Source organism: Kluyveromyces marxianus, chromosome 6, assembly GCF_001417885.1.
Source record: "Kluyveromyces marxianus DMKU3-1042 DNA, complete genome, chromosome 6".
In the NCBI taxonomy this organism is placed as follows: domain Eukaryota; kingdom Fungi; phylum Ascomycota; class Saccharomycetes; order Saccharomycetales; family Saccharomycetaceae; genus Kluyveromyces; species Kluyveromyces marxianus.
The window spans coordinates 1056506-1078786 of record NC_036030.1 but is presented as its reverse complement, the minus strand read 5'-3'; the positions used below and the strand labels follow the sequence as shown (position 1 = coordinate 1078786).

The following is a 22281-nucleotide window of genomic DNA, read 5'->3' as shown; positions in this document are numbered from 1 at the left end:
AAATTTCAACAGTTACAATTTAGAAGAAAGTGTGGTCGATCCATGTGGAAGCAAAACAAAGAGCGTTTGAAATACGGTCTCTAACAAAGACAAGTTTCACACTGACAGTCGATAATAAATAGTGTAGGACTTTATCTGGTCATATATTTGTCATTATTACTGAATTTTAACATCGATTTCGGGTGTATCGATCTAATTTAGAGAATTATCCTGCAAGAAAAAGAAATCCCTTTGAAATCATTCAAAAGTTGGGGAAATAAATAAAGTGAGATTTGGTAATCATCTGGCTTTATCTAGCAGAGTAAAATAGCAGTGATACTAGCGGTACCAGTAACATCACCATAAAAGCTTTGCATCAAGTGTACTGAACCTACAACCTGCCGACATAGCATTTAGTTTCAAAAAGACTATTATGACTACTAAAATAACACTATTATGATCATTAACTCCAATCATCGAAAGAACATCAGTAAAGCTGCGAGACTCGTATTGCTTCGACGGAGGGCAAATGGCGACAATGAGGCTGGTGTATCTGGACTACCAGCTGGAAATAAATCAAACAATGGACTATCAGGATCGGCATCCCCGCAAGAGCTTTACCAAGAAAATGGCGAAGAGTTTGAACTAAGCAATTTTGCTTCGCTTACCGACATGGAGTCCGAGATCTTTTTACAACCTCCAGCAAAACAGTCGAAGAAAATATCAATATTCGTTGGTTTATTCGTTGCAGTAGGAGGATTTCTATTTGGCTACGATACGGGCTTAATCAATAATGTCAGTCAAATGCCATATGTTCTTAAAACAATCGCTCCAAACAAACACCAGTTCACTACTTCACAGATATCAATTCTAGTATCCTTTTTGTCTCTGGGTACTTTCTTCGGGGCATTATTTGCACCATTCATATCTGACCGTTATGGGCGGAAAACCACCATGCTCTTTAGTACTTTTTTTGTCTTTATGGTTGGTAACTCCTTACAAGTGGCAGCGACTTCTATGACATTATTAGTCGTAGGAAGGGTACTGTCTGGACTTAGTGTTGGACTAATATCCGCTGCAGTTCCCTTGTATCAGAGTGAAGCCGCACAGAAATCTGTTCGTGGTGCTATTATTTCCACCTATCAGTGGGCTATAACCTGGGGTTTATTAGTTGCCAGTGCAGTTTCACAAGGAACCTACAAAAGAATGAATGCTTCAAGTTATCGAATTCCAATAAGTTTGCAATATGTCTGGGCTTTTACTCTTGGTGTTGGTGTCTTATTTCTACCAGAGAGTCCACGTTATTATGTTTTCAAAGATAGGCTTGATCTAGCTGCCAAATCTTTATCATTCTTGAGAGGAGTGCCCGAAGATGATTCCGGTTTGCTCGAGGAATTAGTAGAGATAAAGGCAACCTATGATTATGAACTGTCTTTCGGTAAAACATCATTTCTTGACTGTTTTAGGTCAACGAAATCAAGATCCAAACAACGTCTTCGTATGATGACCGGTATTGCTCTTCAAGCATTTCAACAAGTAAGTGGTATTAATTTCATTTTTTACTATGGTGTTAATTTCTTCAACAAAACGGGTATCAAGAATAGTTACTTGGTGTCATTCATTACTTACGCTGTAAATGTGGTATTTAATGTGCCAGGTCTATTTTTAGTCGAATATATTGGTCGGCGTAAACTTTTACTTGGAGGTGGCATAGTGATGACATTAGCAAATTTTACCATCGCGGTTACAGGTTTAGTTGCAGATTCCAAGATTGCCAACAAAGTGATGATAGCGTTTATCTGTTTGTTTATTGCCTCATTCTCAGCAACCTGGGGTGGTGGTGTTTGGGTTATATCTGCCGAACTTTATCCCTTAGGTGTGCGTGCTAAGTGCACTTCTATATGCGCAGCTTCGAATTGGCTTTTCAATTTCATCTGTGCCCTAATAACGCCGTACATTGTTCGTATCGACAATGGTCAACATTCTTCAACCATGGGGAGCAAAATCTTTTTTGTGTGGGGTTCGTTAAACGCTATATCGGTGTTAGTCGGGTACTTCACCATTTACGAGACTAGTGGACTCTCATTAGAAGAAATAGACGAATTGTACAAGAATTCGTCATCTGGTGTGGACTCTATGAAATGGAATAAGAAGATAAGGTCCATGCCGGAACTCTTCCAAAGAAACGCACAAAATGATGATTCAATCGGGGAAGAGGTAGTAGTAACGGGAAACAATGTTCACAACTTTGGGGCCGCGCAAGGCTCGTCTTCGAACGAGACCAACAGCAACGAGAACAGCAACGAGAAGTACACTTCTCCAATAGCAATGCCTCAATTCGGTGCACGGAGCATCGATCATCCTTCCAGCGCTTCTGACATGTTCTCAAAGCGTCTGCCGTTAGCAGAACTGAACTTTGTGGACTTGGGGAACGGACTTGGAATCACAACCTACCAACGTGGCCCACCTTCCGTGCTTACAGATTCGAGCGACGAGGATGAAGAAGAACAAGACCTAGCAGATGCATACTCTTTGGAGCACGCCTCCCAGGACACAGAGGACCTGCATCACCTGCATCACCTTACCTCCAACAGACGGAACACTAATGGATCAGAACCTTTGAGCTCTAAGAGCGGCAGCAGTGCTGCAGGAACGGTGCGCACCTCTCCACCTAAACATAACAAACACAGAAGGGAAGACTTTAACATGTACATGGCTCAATTAATCAACCGTGGGTCTCAAGAGGCTGTATCTTGCTCCAGCGAGCCTAAAAACCATCCTATACCCCACGACATCATGAGCCAATGGAACTCGTCTTCCAAAGAAGAGTCAAACAGACGAAATTCCTCAACAGACAATAGCAACCCATCTACGCCAAAAAACACACATCATAAATAGATGATATATACACCACACGCAAGGACACCCATTCTTCACTCCTGTACGTACACACACAAACACACATAATCAGTAATAATTTGCCCTCTTGCTAGCTTGCGAGTAACAAGCATGCCTAATCGAAAGGGCTCCTACGACTATATACCCTGATCACGTGAACTCTTTTTCACAGAGCGCGCGTCAAGTTCTTGAATAAGGAAAAACCAGACGAGCGAGAATTGAAAAATATGAAAATAAATAAATAAAAAAAAAAAAATTAAATAAATAAAAAACGGGAAACAGGATCATCTCACAGAGGTATAAATATAAAAAGCAGAGGGTTTTCAGCGGGATAACGAGGCGGCAATTGTAAAAGAGAAAAAAAGAAGGGAAAGGGTAGTTATTTTTCCTGTTGAAAGCGAGTTGAAGTGGAGCTAAGCTTTGATACGGAGTTATAAAGGACTTTGCTGGTTCAATAGTAGGATTTGGGGCTGTATTGGTAGCTTTTTATTTTTGGTGTTTCAAGAATCGATCAAGCTAATAAGCGTAGAGCTGATATAAATCATAATAATCATAATAGTTATTTAAAAGAAGAAGAAGAAGAAGAATAACAACAGTCCACAGTTTACTTTTGCAAGAATGTCTGGAGAAAATGTGGTGAGAACGCGATTGCCACCAGCTACAAAGACGCCGCTAGATCCATCTGTGAACGGGTTACGAAAGACGGTGAAACAAGTGATGGGATCGGATGTGGATGAGCTATTGAAGCATAAGAAACCGGACGCGTTAAGCGATGGGAAGCAGCAGGAGCAGAAACAGACGATTGGGGGGCAAATAGAGTTTGCTGTGTACAAGACACTACTGGTTATATTGTACGTATTCTATGCTGTGACGAGATACTTCCAACGAGAATACAATAGGATTGCCATTAAGCTTTTAGACTTGGCGTACAATCCGTCGAACTCCCCACAATTGATCAGACAGGATGTGACCAAGTTGCAAAAGATCCCCAAGAGGCTTGCAGCTATTTTGGAGTCGAAGGCCGAGGGAGATATTGGGGGCGGGCTACCGGGGCTAATCAACGATGCGAGCGATGTTGTGTGCTGGACGGTGTCTGCAGGAATCAGATACCTAACGTTGTACGACTACGATGGCAAAATGAAGCAGAACGTGGACGGATTGCGGGCTGGGATCCACCACAAGTTGACAAAGTACTTTGGGCCTGATCACGTTCCCAAGTTTGCCATCAAGATACCGCACACGAACCAAGTGTTTTTCAATCTATCCGACGAAGAGAGCGCCACTGGCTATGTTTCGGACGAATCGTCGACCTCGTCCTCTGGACACAAGAATCGTGTCGCCATTGAGATTTCGCTCTTGTCGAACGTTGACGGACGGGAGACAATTTTAGAATTGACCAAAACGATGGCCGATCTATGCGCCAAGGGTCAATTGAACGCAGATGATGTTGACACGAACTTGGTGAACCAGGAACTAACACAGCTCGTTGGCCAAGAGCCCGATCTACTTCTATACTTCGGACCGGCCTTGGATCTACAGGGATTCCCTCCGTGGCACATCAGACTAACCGAGTTGTACTGGGAGACAGACAACGACCAGGTATCGTACTACGTTTTCATCAGGGGATTGAAGCAGTATGCTGAGTGTAAAATCAACGTGGGGAAGTAGTCTATCTGTCCCCGTTTACCAACCAACCTAATACACGCTTGCATATCAAAATCAAAATCAACATCAAAAAAAACAAACGAAAAAACCACGGCCAGAGGCCCTACGGCCCTAAGCCCGAGGCTAAGACTAAACTAATACCACCAACCAACACTCGAATGACTAACTAGAATTACATACACAAGAGTCACTGAGAACCCGCTCAGTTTGCTACAGAGCCTATTCTACTTGAGTAATTACGACGCATCAAAGGGCGGACTCTAACCACCGCCAAGACCCATGCAAAATAGCTATAATATCATATATTTAATTACGTAACAAGTTCAAAACCATTTGCATTAGAAAACATATCGTCTCTGCTGGACGGGCTGCCACTGCGGTTCTCGTCCATATCTACCCTGCTTCTTCAATGGCTTAGCTATGAAAACTGCCAGAAAAATACTAAAACGTAATATAGTCAGACCGTCATATACAACCAAAGTATAGCACACAGTTCACACAGTTGCCAGACTAGCGAGCGCCGAGCAGCGAAAAAAAAAAAAAAAATAAAAAGATTAAAAAAATTAAAAAAAAAAAGATTAAAAATAAAATTTTTTGGGAATGACGTTCATTACCCGGTTTTGACACGTCGCTCAGGTTTTTCTCGCAAATTGTAATTATAAAAAAAAGACAAGAAATGTTGATAGGGTTAGCATTTTGTTTAGATCTAGTATAGAAGGATTTAATCGATAAGTAGGCCTGTTAAGGGACAGAAACCAGCGATAAAGAAGTATGTTAAGAATGCCTGAAGCACATTGAAGTGTAGGGGTGCATTAATTATGTGGATTGGGACGTGTTTGACACGCGTAAGGACTTGATTTGGGCGTGCTTTTATCGGATGTACCTTGTATAGTTTTCGCCTTTTTTTCAATTTCGCACCAAAAGTCTATTTTTTCTGTTTTCGAAAGTGGGATATGAGAGATAGTATAATAAACAACTAGCAAATATTCTGCTTGAGAAAAAAAATGGAGGATTTGTGCGAGAGTTTCTGGGGGAAGGAGAAGGAGAAGCAAGAGGCGAATTCGAATTCCCGGCTGAAAAGCTGGCAAGGAAACACGTAGAAGACGAGGAAACGAGCGTGTATTGGGTCCGTTCTGAGGCAGCAGGAAGACATAGGGGCGACCAAGGTCGAATGGCGGAGTAGTAAGTATGAAACATGGAGGCGACTTCTTGATTTTTTTTTTTCATTTACCTTCTCTGACTCCTCCTCCTCCTTCTCGCCATTGTTCCTGTTATCTGTTGACTTTGATCTAAACACGCATCCCGTCACATCCCACTCAAACGCGTAATCAATCACCCTGAGCCCCAGCTTTTGATTTGCTGGCAAAAAATGATAATTATAATGAAAAAAATAGAACCATGTTTACTAACCTCTCACTGTATTATATTCCTATATTAATATCCAGGTCTTTCACATTAGGAAACTTCGATCTTCAAATAAACCAATAATAAGTATAACAAGATGGGTGTTTCGTTTTCTAAGTTGTTCAGCAACTTGTTCGGCCACAAAGAAATGAGAATCTTGATGGTGGGTCTTGATGGTGCTGGTAAGACCACTGTTCTATACAAGTTGAAGTTGGGTGAAGTTGTCACCACAATCCCAACCATTGGTTTCAATGTTGAGACTGTTGAATACAAGAACATCTCCTTCACCGTCTGGGATGTCGGTGGACAAGACAAGATCAGACCATTATGGAGACATTACTTCAGAAACACTGAAGGTATCATTTTCGTTGTCGACTCTAACGATAGAGCTCGTATTGCTGAAGCAAGAGAAGTTCTACAAAGAATGTTGAATGAAGACGAAATCAGAAACGCCGTTCTATTGGTCTTCGCTAACAAACAGGATTTGCCAGAAGCCATGCCAGCTGCTGAGATCACCGAAAAGTTGGGCTTGCACTCCATCAGACAGCGTCCATGGTACATTCAAGCCACTTGTGCTACTTCTGGTGAAGGTTTGTACGAGGGTTTGGAATGGTTGAGCACAACTTTGAAGAACCAATCTTAAATGGGGTCTTAATGAAATGACTTAAACTAAAATGAACTCAAAATAAAATAGAATAAAATCACAAATATACCTTTTGTGTGAAGAAGAAGAATACGCTGAAACTATACGCCAATTCATGAATCTTCACCTACAAAGCAATAGAAAGGGAAAAGAAGGCTAAAAGTAACAATTTTGAACGAACAAGGAATTAGAATAAACAAAGGAGGAAATGTACCTGGTACATGAGTAAAAAAAAGGAGAAGACGTTAAAAAATAATTAAAATATATGAACGAAAATGAACATGCAGAGCTCCAACCAACAAGTTGGTCTTCTGGCGGGGGGCAAAAAGTTTACCTACTTAACGCAAATTCCCCTTTAATTTTCTAAAATATAAACGCTCTTCGTTTATCTCCTTATTTCTTCCTCTTGTACCGTCCTATATGCTCATACTTCCCTTTCTCTAATTTTTTTTTGTTTTATTTTGTCTTATTTTGTTTCCTCTTAACTCATCATATTACTTTATTTTACTCCTCTTTTATTTCATTTAATCCTATATTATTAACAAGGTTATCTCTCTTCAAACGCATACCAAATATTTCTTACTACACTACCTAGACTTCCAAATATTAGAAAAAACTATAAAAAAGAATCGCTGCTAGCAGGTATACACTAGAAAATGAAAGGAAAGCAAGACACACTGTAACAAACCACTTTCCATGTCCAAATAACGCGAAGCATCTTTGGATACTTCCCATGGCCATCCTCTTCTTCCTCAGATCAGATAGATTATAGCAAGTAATTATATCGATCTAAACGCTTTTCTCTTTAATACTTAACCACGTAAATAAATTCACTCAACAAGACCATTGATCTTGATCTATAAGATTATTAGGTTGTAACTCTGGGTGAGTTATTACCTCCTAACCAGTCTGCAAGAGCCGCAAACGTCTTGGGATGATTCATATTCCCTATTATTCTGGGGATGGTACTTTCGTATTCAGGCCAGCGCCCCCAGATATAGAGCCAACAGTAGAAGTACAAAATAACACAAAGTCACGTGAACAACAAATTATATTTTTTAAAAAAGGACTGTTGAGAATTTTAAACCCATACATATGCATATATCCACCCGTACACCTCCAAACATAATGACTTTTCGAATTTCGCACTTCAACACCTCCTTAAAATGGAACTCAACTTTATTTTTTTTTCAATTTTTTTTGAAAGCTATTCCTAATCCGGTAATTCTTCACAACAATGTTCATGGTAGCTCCAAGAGTCTCTGGCAAATTCGCAACTTGTGTCTGAACCGACTCAACCACAGGTTTTAGACTATATGCAAATCAAGAGCACTTTGATATTGAAATAGCGTTAAGCTAGTAGTAATATATAGTTATTATAAGCGTTTTTGGCTTACAAGATTAGAGAAAAGCACAGTAAGACAACATTCGAGATGGTATGTGCACTAACGACATAATGAACGAACGAAAGAACTGCAAGGAAGTGTTAGATTATGATGAATTCACGACCAAATGAGATTATCAGTCGTAACTGGATGAAATAATGATATGAACCCTCAGTCTGGAGCAATAGTCTACAGCGTTATTAGTTCGAAGATATGTATGAGAATAAGCGTTGTGAAATTTTAAGCATAACTCACCATGGGAAGTACAACTTGGAGTCAGCAGAGCTGTAACTTTATGATAGTAATTCCAGTTGGGATGCATGGAATTAACCACCGTTAGAATGAACATATGTTTTGACCACTAAACAACCGAGGCTGAATTACTCTCACTCATTTGGTTCAAAAAACACTATACTTGCGGATCTTCTCTGATGTATCAAATAGGCATACACTATTCTGTGTTTGCCATAATATAACATTCTTAGGATTGTTTTTACTAACAACACTCATTATCTATTATGATATTGTATTAACAGGCCGGTATTAAAGCTTACGAATTGAGAACCAAGTCCAAGGAACAATTGGAAAACCAATTGGTTGAATTGAAGAAGGAATTGGCCGAATTGAAGGTTCAAAAATTGTCCAGACCATCTTTGCCAAAGATCAACACTGTCAGAAAGAACATCGCTCGTGTCTTGACTGTTATCTCTCAAAACCAAAGACAAGCCGTCAGAGAATTGTACAAGGGTAAGAAGTACCAACCAAAGGACTTGAGAGCCAAGAAGACCAGAGCTTTGAGAAGAGCTTTGACCAAGTTCGAAGCTTCCCAAGTTACTGAAAAGCAAAGAAAGAAGCAAATCGCTTTCCCACAAAGAAAGTACGCTATCAAGGCTTAAAAAAAATGTCCTTCCTATCATCATAAGTAAAGAACATTTTTTTCTTGTTAAATTAGTATAAATCTTTCTACATAATCTCTAACATCATTTGTTGTATTTGAATACTGCAGTACATCCTATAGGCAGACGGAAGCAGGAGATTTTTATCTGCTGGAAATGTGCACAGTGACCATATATATACTCCGTGTGTTTTGAAACTATAACAATGGTAGCAATATATACACACTCTTCTAGATATGACGATATTTTAGAGATGTTAAATATAACGACAAAAACTACAAATTAGTCTCTGTTAAGACGCTTTGATTTTTTAAATTCTGCAATTCTTCTCTTAAGTTCCTCGTTTGGAATAACATCTTCCAACTTCAAGGGAGATCTATTAAATGGGTCAGTAGAGTCACTGAGCAAATGTGCCTTAATGGTACTCCTGTCAATAGTCACCTTAGAAGTAGGAAGAATAACAGGATCGTTCATGATAGTATACATTAGTGGATCCAGGAATTCATCCGGAGCATCATTCATCTCCAGATCCTCCTGCTCTTCTTGTAGTCTCATTTTATCTGCCTCTTCAGCAAAGTTTAATAATTTACGAGATTTCTCCTCAGAGAAGAGACCTGTCTTCACAGAAAGGATGTGAACTGCCTTTTTGAAAAGTTCTTTGTTGAAAGATCTTCCATCTCTAGCAACAGCAGCCACAAAGTCAGGTTCATTGGCCAAATTAATGTAAATAGTGGCTAATGTTTGTAGAAGAGTTTTTGGATTAAATTGGTATTTCGAAGGATCCTTGACTTTTAATTCACGACACTTGGATCCTACTAACATTTCCAAATTATAATCTAGCATGGCGGCTAGTCTATCTACAATTTCAGCAGATGCAAATGCTTCAGGGATATGATTAGTGAATATATTAAACAACACCAATGATTTTTCAGATAAGCCACAGGAAGATTTAGCTTGTCTTTCAGCAGATTTTAGTCTGCTTTGTAATTCTTGAGTATCTTCCTCACGGCTAGGTGGTAATCCCTTAGATCTATTTTCAAGTTCATGTTGTAAATTGTGAACTTCTGCTAATGTTGAAAGACCTTCATCCAACAAGAACGTTAGATCGTTCAACATTCTAGCGACAAATCTGATGAAGAAATCGGAATTATTTTGAGATTGCCACAGTAACTGCTTTCGATAGTGAGGGATATTGTATAATGCTTCAAGAATGATGGAAATGCTGTACCGAGCGTTAAACTTATCATAGAACTGCGAAGAGGAGCCTGTCTTCTCCACAATGACATAAAAGTCTAATAGTCCATACAATAAGTTTTTCAAAACTATATCATTATTCTCAAAGATCTCCATCATAAATCCTGGAGTATTATCTGACATCGGCATAGCACCGATGCTCAAAACTTGAACCATTTTACCCTTTAGATGCGGGTTGGAAATTAATTCTGGACAACGTAATATGACAGTGGCTAATTCGATATAGGAGTGTAATCTTGGGTTCTTGAACAAGGGGTTATGAACATACTTTGTGACATATTGACAGTAGTTGATCAGTCCCTCAATAACAAACTCTGGGTAATATTTGAATGGAACAGGTGCGTTTTTTCTTAGATACTCTGCATTATCAACATTTTCAACACCAATTTGATCTGGAATCAAGGGGAGTTCAATTGTGTGGAACGGATATTGATGAGATGGATCAATTACGCGTATTAAGAATGTACTGGCGCCAGATATAAAGTCAAACACCTCGAGGTGCAGAGTCTTATTGCTGAAGAAGCCTTGGCATGCAGAATGAATGGATGACAAATGATTATAACGTTTCTCAAGTTGTTTTAGTTGAATCTCCCCAAATCTTGCCATCATACTGTTTTGAGAGTTGCTTATAACCTGTCTTAGGTGAGTTAGATGCTCCTTTAATTTGGTAATCTCCGGCGCATATCTTTCATCAAAGAGAATTGTACCTCCCATACCATAATGCAAATATGTCAAGGTCAAGAAAAAGCAGTGAGAGATGAAATTTGGCTCTTCTTGGTCTGATTTTTTATTTTGTTCATAAAACTCATCAGCTTCCTTTATATCTGAGTTCATTCTTGTCTCTTGATTCAAGTCGATGTACAAATTCAAGTTATTGAAGTAGTTAACATCAATCTTATCAATTTTTTTGTAGGATACATCAAGGAATGGCAAAGAGAACTTGATTAATATCAATGTAATATTTGTCATGAACGCGTTTGAGGCAAGCTTATTGGCTTGTGCATGATCACCTCTGCGAAGGTGGTTCTTATTAACGATATGACCGAAGTATGTGAGAAGGTCTGATCTGGATTCTTGAGAGGCCCGGATGATCTTATCAACGATAAAGAATAACCTTTGCAACACAACATTGTGTTCTGTTTGCAAAGAGGTATGGATCATATTTGTTTGTTTCTGGCTCTGAGTGTCAGGGTCTATATAATTCTTTAATGCGACTGCGGTTTGCAAAGGAGAAAGAGACAATATTGGACCCATGAGCGTCACCTTTTCGAACTGATTTGCTTCTGTTGTATGGTCAGCGAAAAAGCCGGGCAAACTCGTGAAAATATTAGCCATGGGCTTGAAGGATACGAACAACTCGAACAACGTTAGAATGTTGTTATAAATGCTGGAGTCGCTCATATCAAATCCGACCTGAGAATCTAATTTCATTATATGGCTTTGAAGCGTCCTAAAGAAACTTTCCGCAAATTCAAACAAGGTTCCCTCTTGGATGGCTCTATTGATCATTGCTTGAAGCAAATCCGTAAATTTGTCCAAGTCTCTCAATATGTTAACAATGTATTGTTCCAAAGAGCCCTTAATCGCAAATTCTTCCACTTCAAAGCAAACCAACGCATATCCAATTATCAACCTATCTATCTCCTGAAGAATTGCCGTTTGCTGCTCGTTTAAGCTTTTCTTAGAAATTCGCTTAAACTGTTGACAGCGCTGGAAACACGAATTCAAGTATTGCACCGGTCCCTCATCAAGCCCTTCATTTTCAGTCAATTGGTACAATAAAATGCTATCAACAGAATCTCCGCTAAGCTCAGACACATCTTCTAGGTCTCCTATGAAAGTATATCCCTTAGAATCATTGGGATCCAATGTCACCATGAAAATATCTCTCAACAACGTCATTGTTAGCAGCTTATGTGAATTTCGCCAAACCCAATGACACAGTGAGAATCGTCGCTGAAAATTGCACTAAGTAGTTTTAAATCCTGGTACGTTCAACCAGCTCTATTCTATTCTATTCTATTTTATTTTATTTATTTTGTTCTATATTATTTTTATTTTACTTTATTTTATTTTGCTAGAATACGGTTGTTAGTCCCATTATCTTAACTTTCTACAAAAATCAGATTTTAATACCCATAAAACTCAAACATCCATCCAAAGAACGTTCTCATTTCCTACATTTATTGAGGGAAGGGGGTTGAGGGGCAAAAAAAGAGCAGCAGTAGCAGCAGCAGAAAAATTAGAAAAATGAATGAATAAAATTAATATGAGAAAGGGAAGGGCCAGTGGAAAGGAAAAAAGAAGTTTCTGGCGCAGTCAATATCACGTGATGAATATTACCAGAAAAGGCGCGTTACAGCTTAACAGACTAGGGTGTGTGCGTGTATGAGTGGTACAGACGTCTAGAGAGCAGTGTGTTGACATGTTTCCTCTGTCCATGTTGTGTATATAGGTCTTGGCGAGAATTGTTGAATATTGTCGCGCCTTTTACGCATAGTTGAATGGTGTGTGTGTGAGTGGAATTAGGTCCCCAGTATAAATTTGGGGGCATGCAAAGTAGTTTACACATTACATTAGAAAGACTTATCTAGCACGATATTTTGGTTCTTGGCTTTTCTTTTACTTTTATTAGTCTGTGTGTCTGTGTGTCTCTCTTTGTTTGTTTGTCGCAGTTTCCCTGTGTATGCACAGTACAAGCTAATATTAGAATTATAATAAGATCTTTAATTTCAACGAAAAGTGGTCTAACACTTTGTAACAATAAGGGCAGCACACGAGAACAATAAGGTTGCGGTTTGGGGTTCACATCTTGCAAGAGAATTCAAAACGCTAGCCAGTATGGAAGAATTGAAGGTAACACCAGCTTTGCTGATAGCATTGTTTCAGAAGCCCCAAGACCGGGTTTTTTTAATTGAGCTTGAGAATAGTATTATTGATTTTGTCAGATCTTCTGCGTATACCTACCAACTGAAACCCATGAACTCGTACTATAGGTTACTCTCTCACCAAGTTGCGGAATACCACGGTCTTCAACATACTGTGTCGAAGGATAATGATAAATGCGTTATTGTTTACAAACAAAGCGATTACGAGCCAAAGACGAATCTTGTGCTGCTACAACAATTGGAGCCCCAAGTCATGTATCAATTTCCTCCGGAGTACTATGCTCTTGCCTCAATGGCCGCAGCAAATAACCAGCAGCAGATTTTGCATAAGAGTCTAAGGACCAAGTCGAGACAAAGCTCGAATCATCGTCGTTCATCGACCTCAACAACACCCGATTCATCAGTCAATGGCGCCGTAACTGACACGAATGCGGAAGACGCCAGTACCGGTACTGGTAAGAATCAGCCTGGGACTACTGCCAATAAGAAGAAGGTGAAGATACTCAAAAGAGAGAACGATTCGAAACAGGAAGAATCTAAACAAACTTCGAAAAAGGATAATGGATCCGGAACTGAATCCGGAACCGAAGAAACGTCTGCCGTGGACGACAGCGAAACTGCAAACAACAAGGATGTTACTCCAATAGATTTGGAAGAACAAAGAAAACTAAAAGAACAACAATACAATGAAGAAAAGGAGAAAATATTCTCGGGATCGCCATTATCACTCACACCAATCTCAACCCCACCCGTTACTCCTACAAAATTAAGCACAGCAAATAGACTTAATGATATGGATGATGACTCTCCACAACCTCATCAGTTTGAAACTTCACGGTTTAGGCTCAACAATCAAAACGAAATGAGGTATCTCAAAAAAACACACCAACAACATCATAACAGGAAACAATACTCTAATAACAATAATAGCAACAACAACAACAATAATAATAATAACAATGGCAATGGTAGTGGAAATATCCACAACCACAATAATAGTAATAATAATAGATACAACAAAGGGTCGATAAGACAACACCATATTCAACCTTACTTTGGAATGCCTCCCCCAATGGGACCAATGGGGTCTGGTGCCATTCCATACGGGTACCCAATGATTGCTCCAATGGAATACATGTACTATCCAATGGGCAATCCCATTCCAAATAGCCAAATGATGATACCAGGGCAGCCATTATATACCATTTCACCTCCTGTTTATCAACCCTATGAGAAAAAGAGTAATACGAAGTACGATTCGAATGGGTATAGAAAGAACTCAGGAAAACACAATAATCAGAGAACCGATTAAGAAATCAGGGTCCTAAATGTGATACCCTCCTCCCTACTTTACTCTAGAAAGAAAATAGAAGAATGCATTTAAGTTATATATAAGGATATATACGCACATGTATTTAGATCATGTTATTGAAAGATGAAACATACCCTTGCACCTTTTCAAACATTGTAAAGAGATGAAAAAGAGAGACTCTTATACGTGGTTTACATCTAATCACCTTTTCACGATCTCAACACCCCAGTTCAAAGTCAAGTGATCGTTTTTATCATCATCGATGAATTTAGACACGGCAGAGTAGTTACCACGAACTAAGAAGCCACTTGGGGCTTCTGATTCTGGCAATTCAACCTCGTAAACTGGCTTATTGACAGTGTTTGGTGCATAGGAACCTAGATGATCGTCGATCTTGTCCACAGCAATACCAGCCTTCTTCGTGTACTGAACGTATCTTAGCCCAGTAATAATTTCATGTTGCACCTTAAAGGTTATTTTCAAGTGATACACGGACTTCTCTTTGATCTTGTACCTCTTAGAAGCAAGCTCTTTCAAAGTCTTCTCATTCGTCAAGTCGAATGTAATAGGTTGTGGCTCAGTGTCAACAATCAATTGGATCTGCTTGATCACAACACGACGAGTATCACCGGGATATTCCAATGGTAGGACATCACCACCTAAACCCAAAGATTCCTTCCATTTTCTCAATGCCTCATCATCAGCATCTAGCTTTTGATATTCCTCAACCGTTTTCTTGGCCCCCACCTTGTAATTATCGGTTTCTTCTTCGAACTCTTTAAAGTCTTCTTCTTCGCCCATTTGTAAGGTATTTTATCTTATTCTATTTATGAATAGATCAAATCAACTTCAGATCAATGCAACAGTAAACGAGTATATTCGACAGAATCCTAACAATTCCTCTTGTTTCGGATCCCTCCTAGTACAGTCGTGAAAACCGATGCTTTACTCTTCGTTATGAGAACTATCTTCCCAATTTGACACGTAAAACTTATAGCTTTCAACACACATGTTCATATATATGTATATATTTATATATATATGTACGTATCTGGTAAGCGTGACCTTAATTGTGCGGTCTTTCGAGAATTTATGTCTACAGACTCTAAAACAGGAAGGAAAAAATCTGAAACATGTTGGACAGTACAGGTCACGTGAATTCGTTCAAAATTATTACTTAATAATGTACCACTGTCCGACATTACAAGACGGACATGTCCGAGATTCTCAAGGCGAGGCTAAAGTGTACCGTAGAGCTTCCAGCAAAATAGGAAACAAATGACTAGAGACAATAAGCACCGATCTTTCCTATGATAAGAAAAATTTGTAATTGGTATTTAAGTGAAATGTATACCGAGCCGCTGTACATGGCCAGATGACTACGAGGTTTGAAGTCTGTGCTTGTTAGTGCTGTTTAGGAAGTGTGTCGAGGAATATCTGTTATTATGACTAGACTACCTAATTTCAACGACTTTTTGAGTTTGGAATTGCCTGCCCAAGTAGACGTCTTAGATGTCTTATTTGAGCATACTGATTCGCTTGTTTGGTTCACGCTTCAGAATAAGCAATTTATGTCTGGCAGATGGAGTTCCTATAAAGAATTTCTCGAAGCCATCAGGAGTAGATTACAGCAGGTCTGCGATGACACGGAAAAAGAAGGTATTAGCAGCCGAGGAGTAGATCATTTGGCTAACATAATTGGAGCTCATCCGAGACTAGGGGAACCGAAGGCAAAACTTTCTGAACACTCTAAAAGAGAACAATCGAAACTTACAGGTACCGGTAATAACTCCCCTGATGTTCTTGCCAAGTTGAAGCAGTTGAACGATAAGTACGAATCAACGTATGAGGGGTTAAAATTCGTTGTTTTTGTTAACGGAAGATCTTATGAGCAGATCAGTAAGGTTATGGAGCAAAGGATAAACTCTGGTAACTCATGGTTCCAGGAGTGTCGGTTAGCCGTGGACGAGATGGTCGACATTGCGCTTGATAGATTAGATAAATGTAGCGAAATGAAAGGAAAAATATGAGTACTACCTGTCGAATAATTATGTAAATGATATTAATAGTGTTAACGATATATATATTGTAACAGATAATATAAGTATATATGGGTACCAAACTATGAGTAGCTAGCTAGTTGCTGGATGATCTTGATGGGGTTCTTCTTCTTCTTCTTTTTTTTTTTTTTTGTTCTTTTGATTGGTAGGGAATTAAAGGTACCCTATTACTCGTACGCTGCTTAGCCTTCAAAGAAACACCGGAAACCTAAGGAGAAACAAATACAAAATATCTTCTGACTTTCCACTTCGCTTTTAAGTTTTATGTCTGATCTTTATTTTGATGCGGGAATCATAAGAAATAATCTGGAGTCTTTCTACTCACAGTTGGTTCTCCAGGTCTCACTGACGGATCATACTGAAGGAATTGTCTATTAAGCGTATCATCCACTTCCATAATAGCTGCTTGGTTACCACATCTATAACAGTAGTTTGGTGCACTGAAGATAGTAACTACGCTTTGTTGGTGCGACCAGGCATAACCCTCCATTACCAATTGATGAGCTCTTGCAATTAATGATAGATTATTTGTGTGGTTGAATTGCTCACTAATGTCTTGACCAAACGTGAAACCTGCACCTCTTGGACTTATACCCCAACCACCTCTATCGTCTGGATCTGACCATAGTAGGTCGCACATGGGTCCCTCATGGGGAACTTCCTGTATTCTATTTAGTTCTCTTACCTGATCAATTGTTTCAATCATTGGCGAGAGACCACCGTGCAAACAAAAGATTTTATTGTCGACTAATGCAGTGATTGGGAAGTAATCAAACAGATCTGTAAACATTTTCCAAACGTTGGCACTACCATATTTCCTTAGACATTCGTCATAAAAACCGTAAACTTGGGTAATCTGTCTGGATTCGTGGTTACCTCTAAGAATAGTGATTCTGTTTGGGTACCGAACTTTTAATGCGACCAAATAAGACACCGTTTCTACTGAGTAATAACCTCTATCGACGTAATCACCCATGAACAAGTAGTTGGTATCGGGACATGGCCCACCTATCTTGAATAGTTCGATTAAGTCATGAAACTGCCCATGCACATCACCACATATCGTAACTGGAACAGAAACCGGTTGTACGTTATCCTCAAACTGAAGAACATCAACAGCCATTTTACATAGCTTTCCCACATCCTCCTCCGATAGATACTGGCATTGACTTAGCTTCTCTAACCAACCATCCAATTGACCAATGCTCGAGGAAGTCAGTTCCACAGGCTTTGCTGATTTATTATCTGCTATTCCTGAAGTCCCAGGCGACAAATTGGTCAACCCATTGTCGTATCCTGTAGAACCCTCATCTAAAGTGGGATCCAATTGATCTTCAACTGCATCATGCATAGGAACATCCGTATCAACGTCCATGGCTTCCTATTTTATTGTATTTTTCGATATGATTCCCCTATTATACTAACTCTTGAGTCTCAAACAAATAATCCCCTGAGAATAGCTGAGTCGTATGCGTATCACTTGGTTGGTTGTATAGTGCAATTATAAAAAAACAACTCTTAATAACAAAACGCCCCCGCTAAATAAACACTCCCACAGTGAAACGGTTTGTGAAACAAAAAAAAAACGTCAGCGAATATCTACTGAATTTCCACCTGTACCTAATACTTCGGTACCTGAATACCTTATGATGCGAAACGCGATTGCTTCCTTAAAATCCTGTTTATCCCTCTCCTTACTTGAATTGAGAGTATTTCCAGTTAAGTTATATATATTTAACCTTTTTCTTACAAAACTTTTCAAAAATTAAAAAAAAAAAAATTATATCACTTGTATATTGTTTATAAAGTGAGTATCGTTGTTTAGATTTGTTATTATTTTCATTGTTATCCTTAAAGGAGAAAGAAAAAGGAGCAATTTCAAAAACTAGAAAGGGGCCAGCGTAAGGCTTGACACGGAAAGGTGCTGTTCAGATGTAGCGACAACGTTGGCCATAGACTTATCAGGGACCACCTATATGAAAGGGGTATGTATTTTAAGTGTATACATAGCGTCCATTCTTTTTGCTCCTTTGGTTTCTGGATGGCAATGTGACACTTGATCAGGGTAACAAGTGGTTCACGCTTGTTCCTTTTTCTCATTCTTGTTTTTTTTTTTTTTTATTTATATTTTTTCTGTCATTCTGTCATTTTGTACTGATCGTCTAGTGGATCTGCTTGTGCCACATGTCTGTGACACGAGCAGTAGTTTGGTCTTAACCTTTTTCTTGTTTAGAAACTATACAGATGTTCGATCTTTATTGAACGGAGTTCACACTCCCTATAAGTAGTCTCCCTGGAGTGTACTTTACATATTGGTGCCTTGTGTTCCTTCCTTTTATGTGGCACTACCATCCTGAACAGTAAAAAAATAAAGTGAGCGCAAATCATGACCGAACCCTCTCAGAGAAGTGAATATGGCTGGGGTTTCGAGCCCATAGTTGGCGGTTCCAACAAAGCTGGCACACTTCAAGGAGCAGATAACTCTCAGGAACAAAGTCTTCACCACTCTGAGAAATCAGTAAGGGATTTAGTGATCTCAAAACAGCATGCAAGGGTATTTCCCGTTCAAAACCGTCTAATGGGACGTATGGAAGACCAATTGGTAAGGTGGAAGCGTCCCCCATCTTCGCATGTGGGAACAATGCAGGTAATCGAGGGCACGCATCCTTTTCAACAGGACCAAACTTCTATGGCGCAAACGTGGTGTCAGATTAAGGATGCGTTTTCCGTGAGAATGCAAAAACTTAATTCTGACGATACTGACGAAGAAGACTTGGAAGACATCATATTTTCAGATCAAGGGAGCCCCGTAAACTGCCACAGCACTGGAAACGACAACAACAATGATAGCAGCAATCGTGATCAATATAATGCCAAGACTTCGAAAACCACTAATGCTGTCCCAGTCACTATGAGATTGCCCTCGCGGCAAGACGATTTGACCATCAATAGCAGGTACACCTACCACTACCCGATTCCACAATACTACCTCTCGCAACAGGCAACAGGGTCAGATGAAAACAGAGTGTCCACTACGTACAATAATAATTCCAGGCAAGTTGAAGAGGGTGATGATTCCTTTAGCTACGCCAGTTGGCTTTGTTCTCCGTATTAAAGTAAAGCACGCTACGCTGACGCGCGTCAATTCAAAAAAAAAAAAAAATTGGAAATCGACCTACCGTGCAGGAAAAAAAAAATTCCCCTACACAAGAAAAAAATCCAAAACTTGATATCGTCCTGCCGAGAAGCAAGTTTTCAAAACATATTGCAATAGTTGTGATTTATTTTATTGGTAGTAGTAGCAGTAGTAACAGTAGTAATAACAGCATGTATTACAATACAATTAAAACTTGTCAAATGACACTTCTTCCCTAGTAAAAATATTCCTACTTTCAAATTTTTTTTGCAGAAATACGCTTACCCTGACATTTAAGCAGCGTGGTATCTTTTTCCTCTTCGTATTAAGGGGTAAACGGCATAGATGGAAAGGGAAAAAATTAATGATTAAAAATGATTTTTTTTAATACCAAAATGATTGAGCGTTAGATTATGAAGGCTACATAAATCTTTTCTGTAATTTTGTTGAAATCTGAAAGGCGGATTAATAGAGCATTTCTGGCAACCGCAATTGAGCATTCAGTTTAGACACTGTCAATTATTTTAGAGATAGACTTTTGTGGTACGTCACTAAGCATTGCTTTACGTTAATCTACGTGTTGTTTTTTTTGTTTTAATTCCTTCCTTTTTATTCATTGCATAGTTAGGAACCTTCTTTGTTGTACTTCTAAACATTGAAACATCGAACTTAAATCTGTTATTGGAGAGGGTTTGTATCTTTTGACGACTTCAAATAATATACACATAGTCTGCTAGCATTTAGTTGTGGAGACTGGTAATTGATTGATATCATAAGAACTTTAAATAAAGCGATAAGCGATGGCTGGTGCTTTAGAAAACGCCCGTAAGGAATTGAAGAGGGTTTCCCTCGAAGACCATGCTGAAAGTGAGTATGGTTCTATTTACTCTGTGTCTGGTCCTGTTGTTATTGCAGAAAACATGATTGGGTGTGCAATGTACGAATTAGTCAAGGTCGGACACGATAACTTGGTGGGTGAAGTCATTCGTATTGATGGTGAGAAGGCCACAATCCAAGTTTACGAGGAAACCACTGGTGTTACCGTTGGTGACCCTGTCCTAAGAACTGGTAAGCCATTGTCTGTTGAACTTGGTCCTGGTTTGATGGAGACCATTTATGATGGTATTCAAAGACCGTTAAAGGCTATTAAGGAGATTTCGCAATCCATCTATATTCCAAGAGGTATCGATGCTCCAGCTCTAAGCAGATCCATCAAATGGCAATTTACTCCAGGTAAGTACCAAGTTGGTGATCACATTACTGGTGGTGACATCTTTGGTACCATCTTTGAAAACTCACTTTTGGATGATCACAAGATCTTGTTACCTCCAAGAGCTAGAGGTACCGTCACGTGGATTGCACCTGCCGGTGAATACACCGTTGATGAAAAGATCTTGGAACTAGAGTTTGATGGTGTCAAGTACGACCATTCTATGTACCACACATGGCCTGTTCGTGTCCCAAGACCAGTCACAGAAAAATTAGCTGCCGACTATCCATTGCTTACTGGGCAAAGAGTTTTGGACTCTCTATTCCCATGTGTTCAAGGTGGTACTACTTGTATTCCAGGTGCATTCGGTTGTGGTAAGACTGTTATTTCACAATCCCTATCAAAGTATTCCAACTCTGATGTGATTATCTACGTCGGTTGTGGTGAAAGAGGTAACGAGATGGCTGAAGTCTTGATGGAATTCCCAGAATTGTACACTGAGATCAGCGGTAGAAAGGAGCCTATCATGAAGCGTACCACTTTGGTCGCTAACACTTCTAATATGCCTGTGGCTGCTAGAGAAGCATCTATTTACACTGGTATTACTTTGGCTGAATACTTCAGAGATCAAGGTAAGAACGTCTCCATGATTGCTGATTCTTCTTCAAGATGGGCTGAAGCGTTAAGAGAAATTTCTGGTCGTTTAGGAGAAATGCCTGCTGATCAAGGTTTCCCAGCATACTTGGGTGCCAAATTGGCGTCTTTCTATGAAAGAGCAGGTAAGGCTGTCGCGCTAGGTTCTCCTGACCGTATCGGTTCTGTTTCTATCGTCGCCGCTGTGTCACCAGCTGGTGGTGATTTCTCAGATCCAGTTACTACTTCTACATTGGGTATTACTCAAGTGTTTTGGGGTTTGGATAAGAAATTGGCTCAAAGAAAGCATTTCCCATCTATTAACACTTCCGTTTCATACTCCAAGTACACCAATGTTTTAGGTAAGTTTTACGAATCAAACTACCCAGAATTCCCCGTTCTAAGAGACCGTATGAAGGAAATTCTATCCAATGCAGAGGAACTTGAACAAGTTGTTCAGTTAGTCGGTAAGTCTGCTTTATCAGATGGTGACAAGATTACCTTAGACATTGCTTCTTTGATCAAGGAAGATTTCCTACAACAAAACGGTTATTCTACATACGATGCATTCTGTCCGATCTGGAAGACATACGACATGATGAAGGCATTTATTGCTTACCATGATGAAGCTCAAAAATCTGTATCTAATGGTGCCAACTGGGCCAAGTTGTCTGAGGCAACACGTGATGTCAAGCATGCTGTTTCTTCATCCAAGTTCTTTGAACCAAGCAGAGGTGAAAAAGAAGTTCATGCAGAGTTCGAGAAATTGTTGACCAATATTCAAGATAGATTTGCTGAATCCACCGATTGATATTGAAAGCAACTGCAAAAAAGCAGAAGCTGACCCTGACTTAGTTCCATTAGACGTATTAATTTCTATCTGTTATTATTATAATTATATATAATCAATTAACTTCC

The 22281-nt window shown here is 39.3% G+C and overlaps 11 protein-coding genes across 11 annotated transcripts; 8 read left to right on the top strand and 3 right to left on the bottom strand.

Annotated features, from left to right (window-relative positions):
• Positions 1–435: 435 nt before the first annotated feature.
• SNF3 (sugar porter family MFS transporter) lies at positions 436–2877 on the top strand (the record flags this gene model as incomplete). Its single annotated transcript, XM_022821189.1, has 1 exon — positions 436–2877. One exon carries the CDS (start codon positions 436–438, stop codon positions 2875–2877), a length of 2442 nt encoding a protein of 813 aa, XP_022677576.1.
• Positions 2878–3495: 618 nt separating this feature from the next.
• NUS1 (ditrans,polycis-polyprenyl diphosphate synthase) lies at positions 3496–4545 on the top strand (the record flags this gene model as incomplete). Its single annotated transcript, XM_022821188.1, has 1 exon — positions 3496–4545. One exon carries the CDS (start codon positions 3496–3498, stop codon positions 4543–4545), a length of 1050 nt encoding a protein of 349 aa, XP_022677575.1.
• Positions 4546–6043: 1498 nt separating this feature from the next.
• On the top strand, positions 6044–6589 carry ARF1 (ADP-ribosylation factor; the record flags this gene model as incomplete). Its single annotated transcript, XM_022821187.1, has 1 exon — positions 6044–6589. One exon carries the CDS (start codon positions 6044–6046, stop codon positions 6587–6589), a length of 546 nt encoding a protein of 181 aa, XP_022677574.1.
• A 1433-nt stretch (positions 6590–8022) lies between these two features.
• Positions 8023–8870, top strand: RPL35A (60S ribosomal protein uL29; the record flags this gene model as incomplete). Its single annotated transcript, XM_022821186.1, has 2 exons — positions 8023–8025; positions 8511–8870. The coding sequence occupies 2 exons, from the start codon at positions 8023–8025 to the stop codon at positions 8868–8870; spliced, it is 363 nt and encodes a 120-aa protein (XP_022677573.1).
• Positions 8871–9152: 282 nt separating this feature from the next.
• UFD2 (ubiquitin-ubiquitin ligase UFD2) lies at positions 9153–12026 on the bottom strand (the record flags this gene model as incomplete). The annotated part of the gene is made up of 1 exon (XM_022821184.1): positions 9153–12026. The coding sequence occupies one exon, from the start codon at positions 12024–12026 to the stop codon at positions 9153–9155; it is 2874 nt and encodes a 957-aa protein (XP_022677572.1).
• Positions 12027–12965: 939 nt separating this feature from the next.
• Positions 12966–14324, top strand: RBS1 (Rbs1p; the record flags this gene model as incomplete). The annotated part of the gene is made up of 1 exon (XM_022821183.1): positions 12966–14324. The coding sequence occupies one exon, from the start codon at positions 12966–12968 to the stop codon at positions 14322–14324; it is 1359 nt and encodes a 452-aa protein (XP_022677571.1).
• Positions 14325–14525: 201 nt separating this feature from the next.
• On the bottom strand, positions 14526–15125 carry RDI1 (Rdi1p; the record flags this gene model as incomplete). The annotated part of the gene is made up of 1 exon (XM_022821182.1): positions 14526–15125. One exon carries the CDS (start codon positions 15123–15125, stop codon positions 14526–14528), a length of 600 nt encoding a protein of 199 aa, XP_022677570.1.
• Positions 15126–15769: 644 nt separating this feature from the next.
• KLMA_60500 (2-oxo-4-hydroxy-4-carboxy-5-ureidoimidazoline decarboxylase) lies at positions 15770–16354 on the top strand (the record flags this gene model as incomplete). The annotated part of the gene is made up of 1 exon (XM_022821181.1): positions 15770–16354. The coding sequence occupies one exon, from the start codon at positions 15770–15772 to the stop codon at positions 16352–16354; it is 585 nt and encodes a 194-aa protein (XP_022677569.1).
• A 322-nt stretch (positions 16355–16676) lies between these two features.
• On the bottom strand, positions 16677–17759 carry PPH22 (phosphoprotein phosphatase 2A catalytic subunit PPH22; the record flags this gene model as incomplete). The annotated part of the gene is made up of 1 exon (XM_022821180.1): positions 16677–17759. One exon carries the CDS (start codon positions 17757–17759, stop codon positions 16677–16679), a length of 1083 nt encoding a protein of 360 aa, XP_022677568.1.
• Positions 17760–18770: 1011 nt separating this feature from the next.
• KLMA_60498 (uncharacterized protein) lies at positions 18771–19499 on the top strand (the record flags this gene model as incomplete). The annotated part of the gene is made up of 1 exon (XM_022821179.1): positions 18771–19499. One exon carries the CDS (start codon positions 18771–18773, stop codon positions 19497–19499), a length of 729 nt encoding a protein of 242 aa, XP_022677567.1.
• Positions 19500–20320: 821 nt separating this feature from the next.
• VMA1 (H(+)-transporting V1 sector ATPase subunit A) lies at positions 20321–22174 on the top strand (the record flags this gene model as incomplete). The annotated part of the gene is made up of 1 exon (XM_022821178.1): positions 20321–22174. One exon carries the CDS (start codon positions 20321–20323, stop codon positions 22172–22174), a length of 1854 nt encoding a protein of 617 aa, XP_022677566.1.
• Positions 22175–22281: the final 107 nt, after the last annotated feature.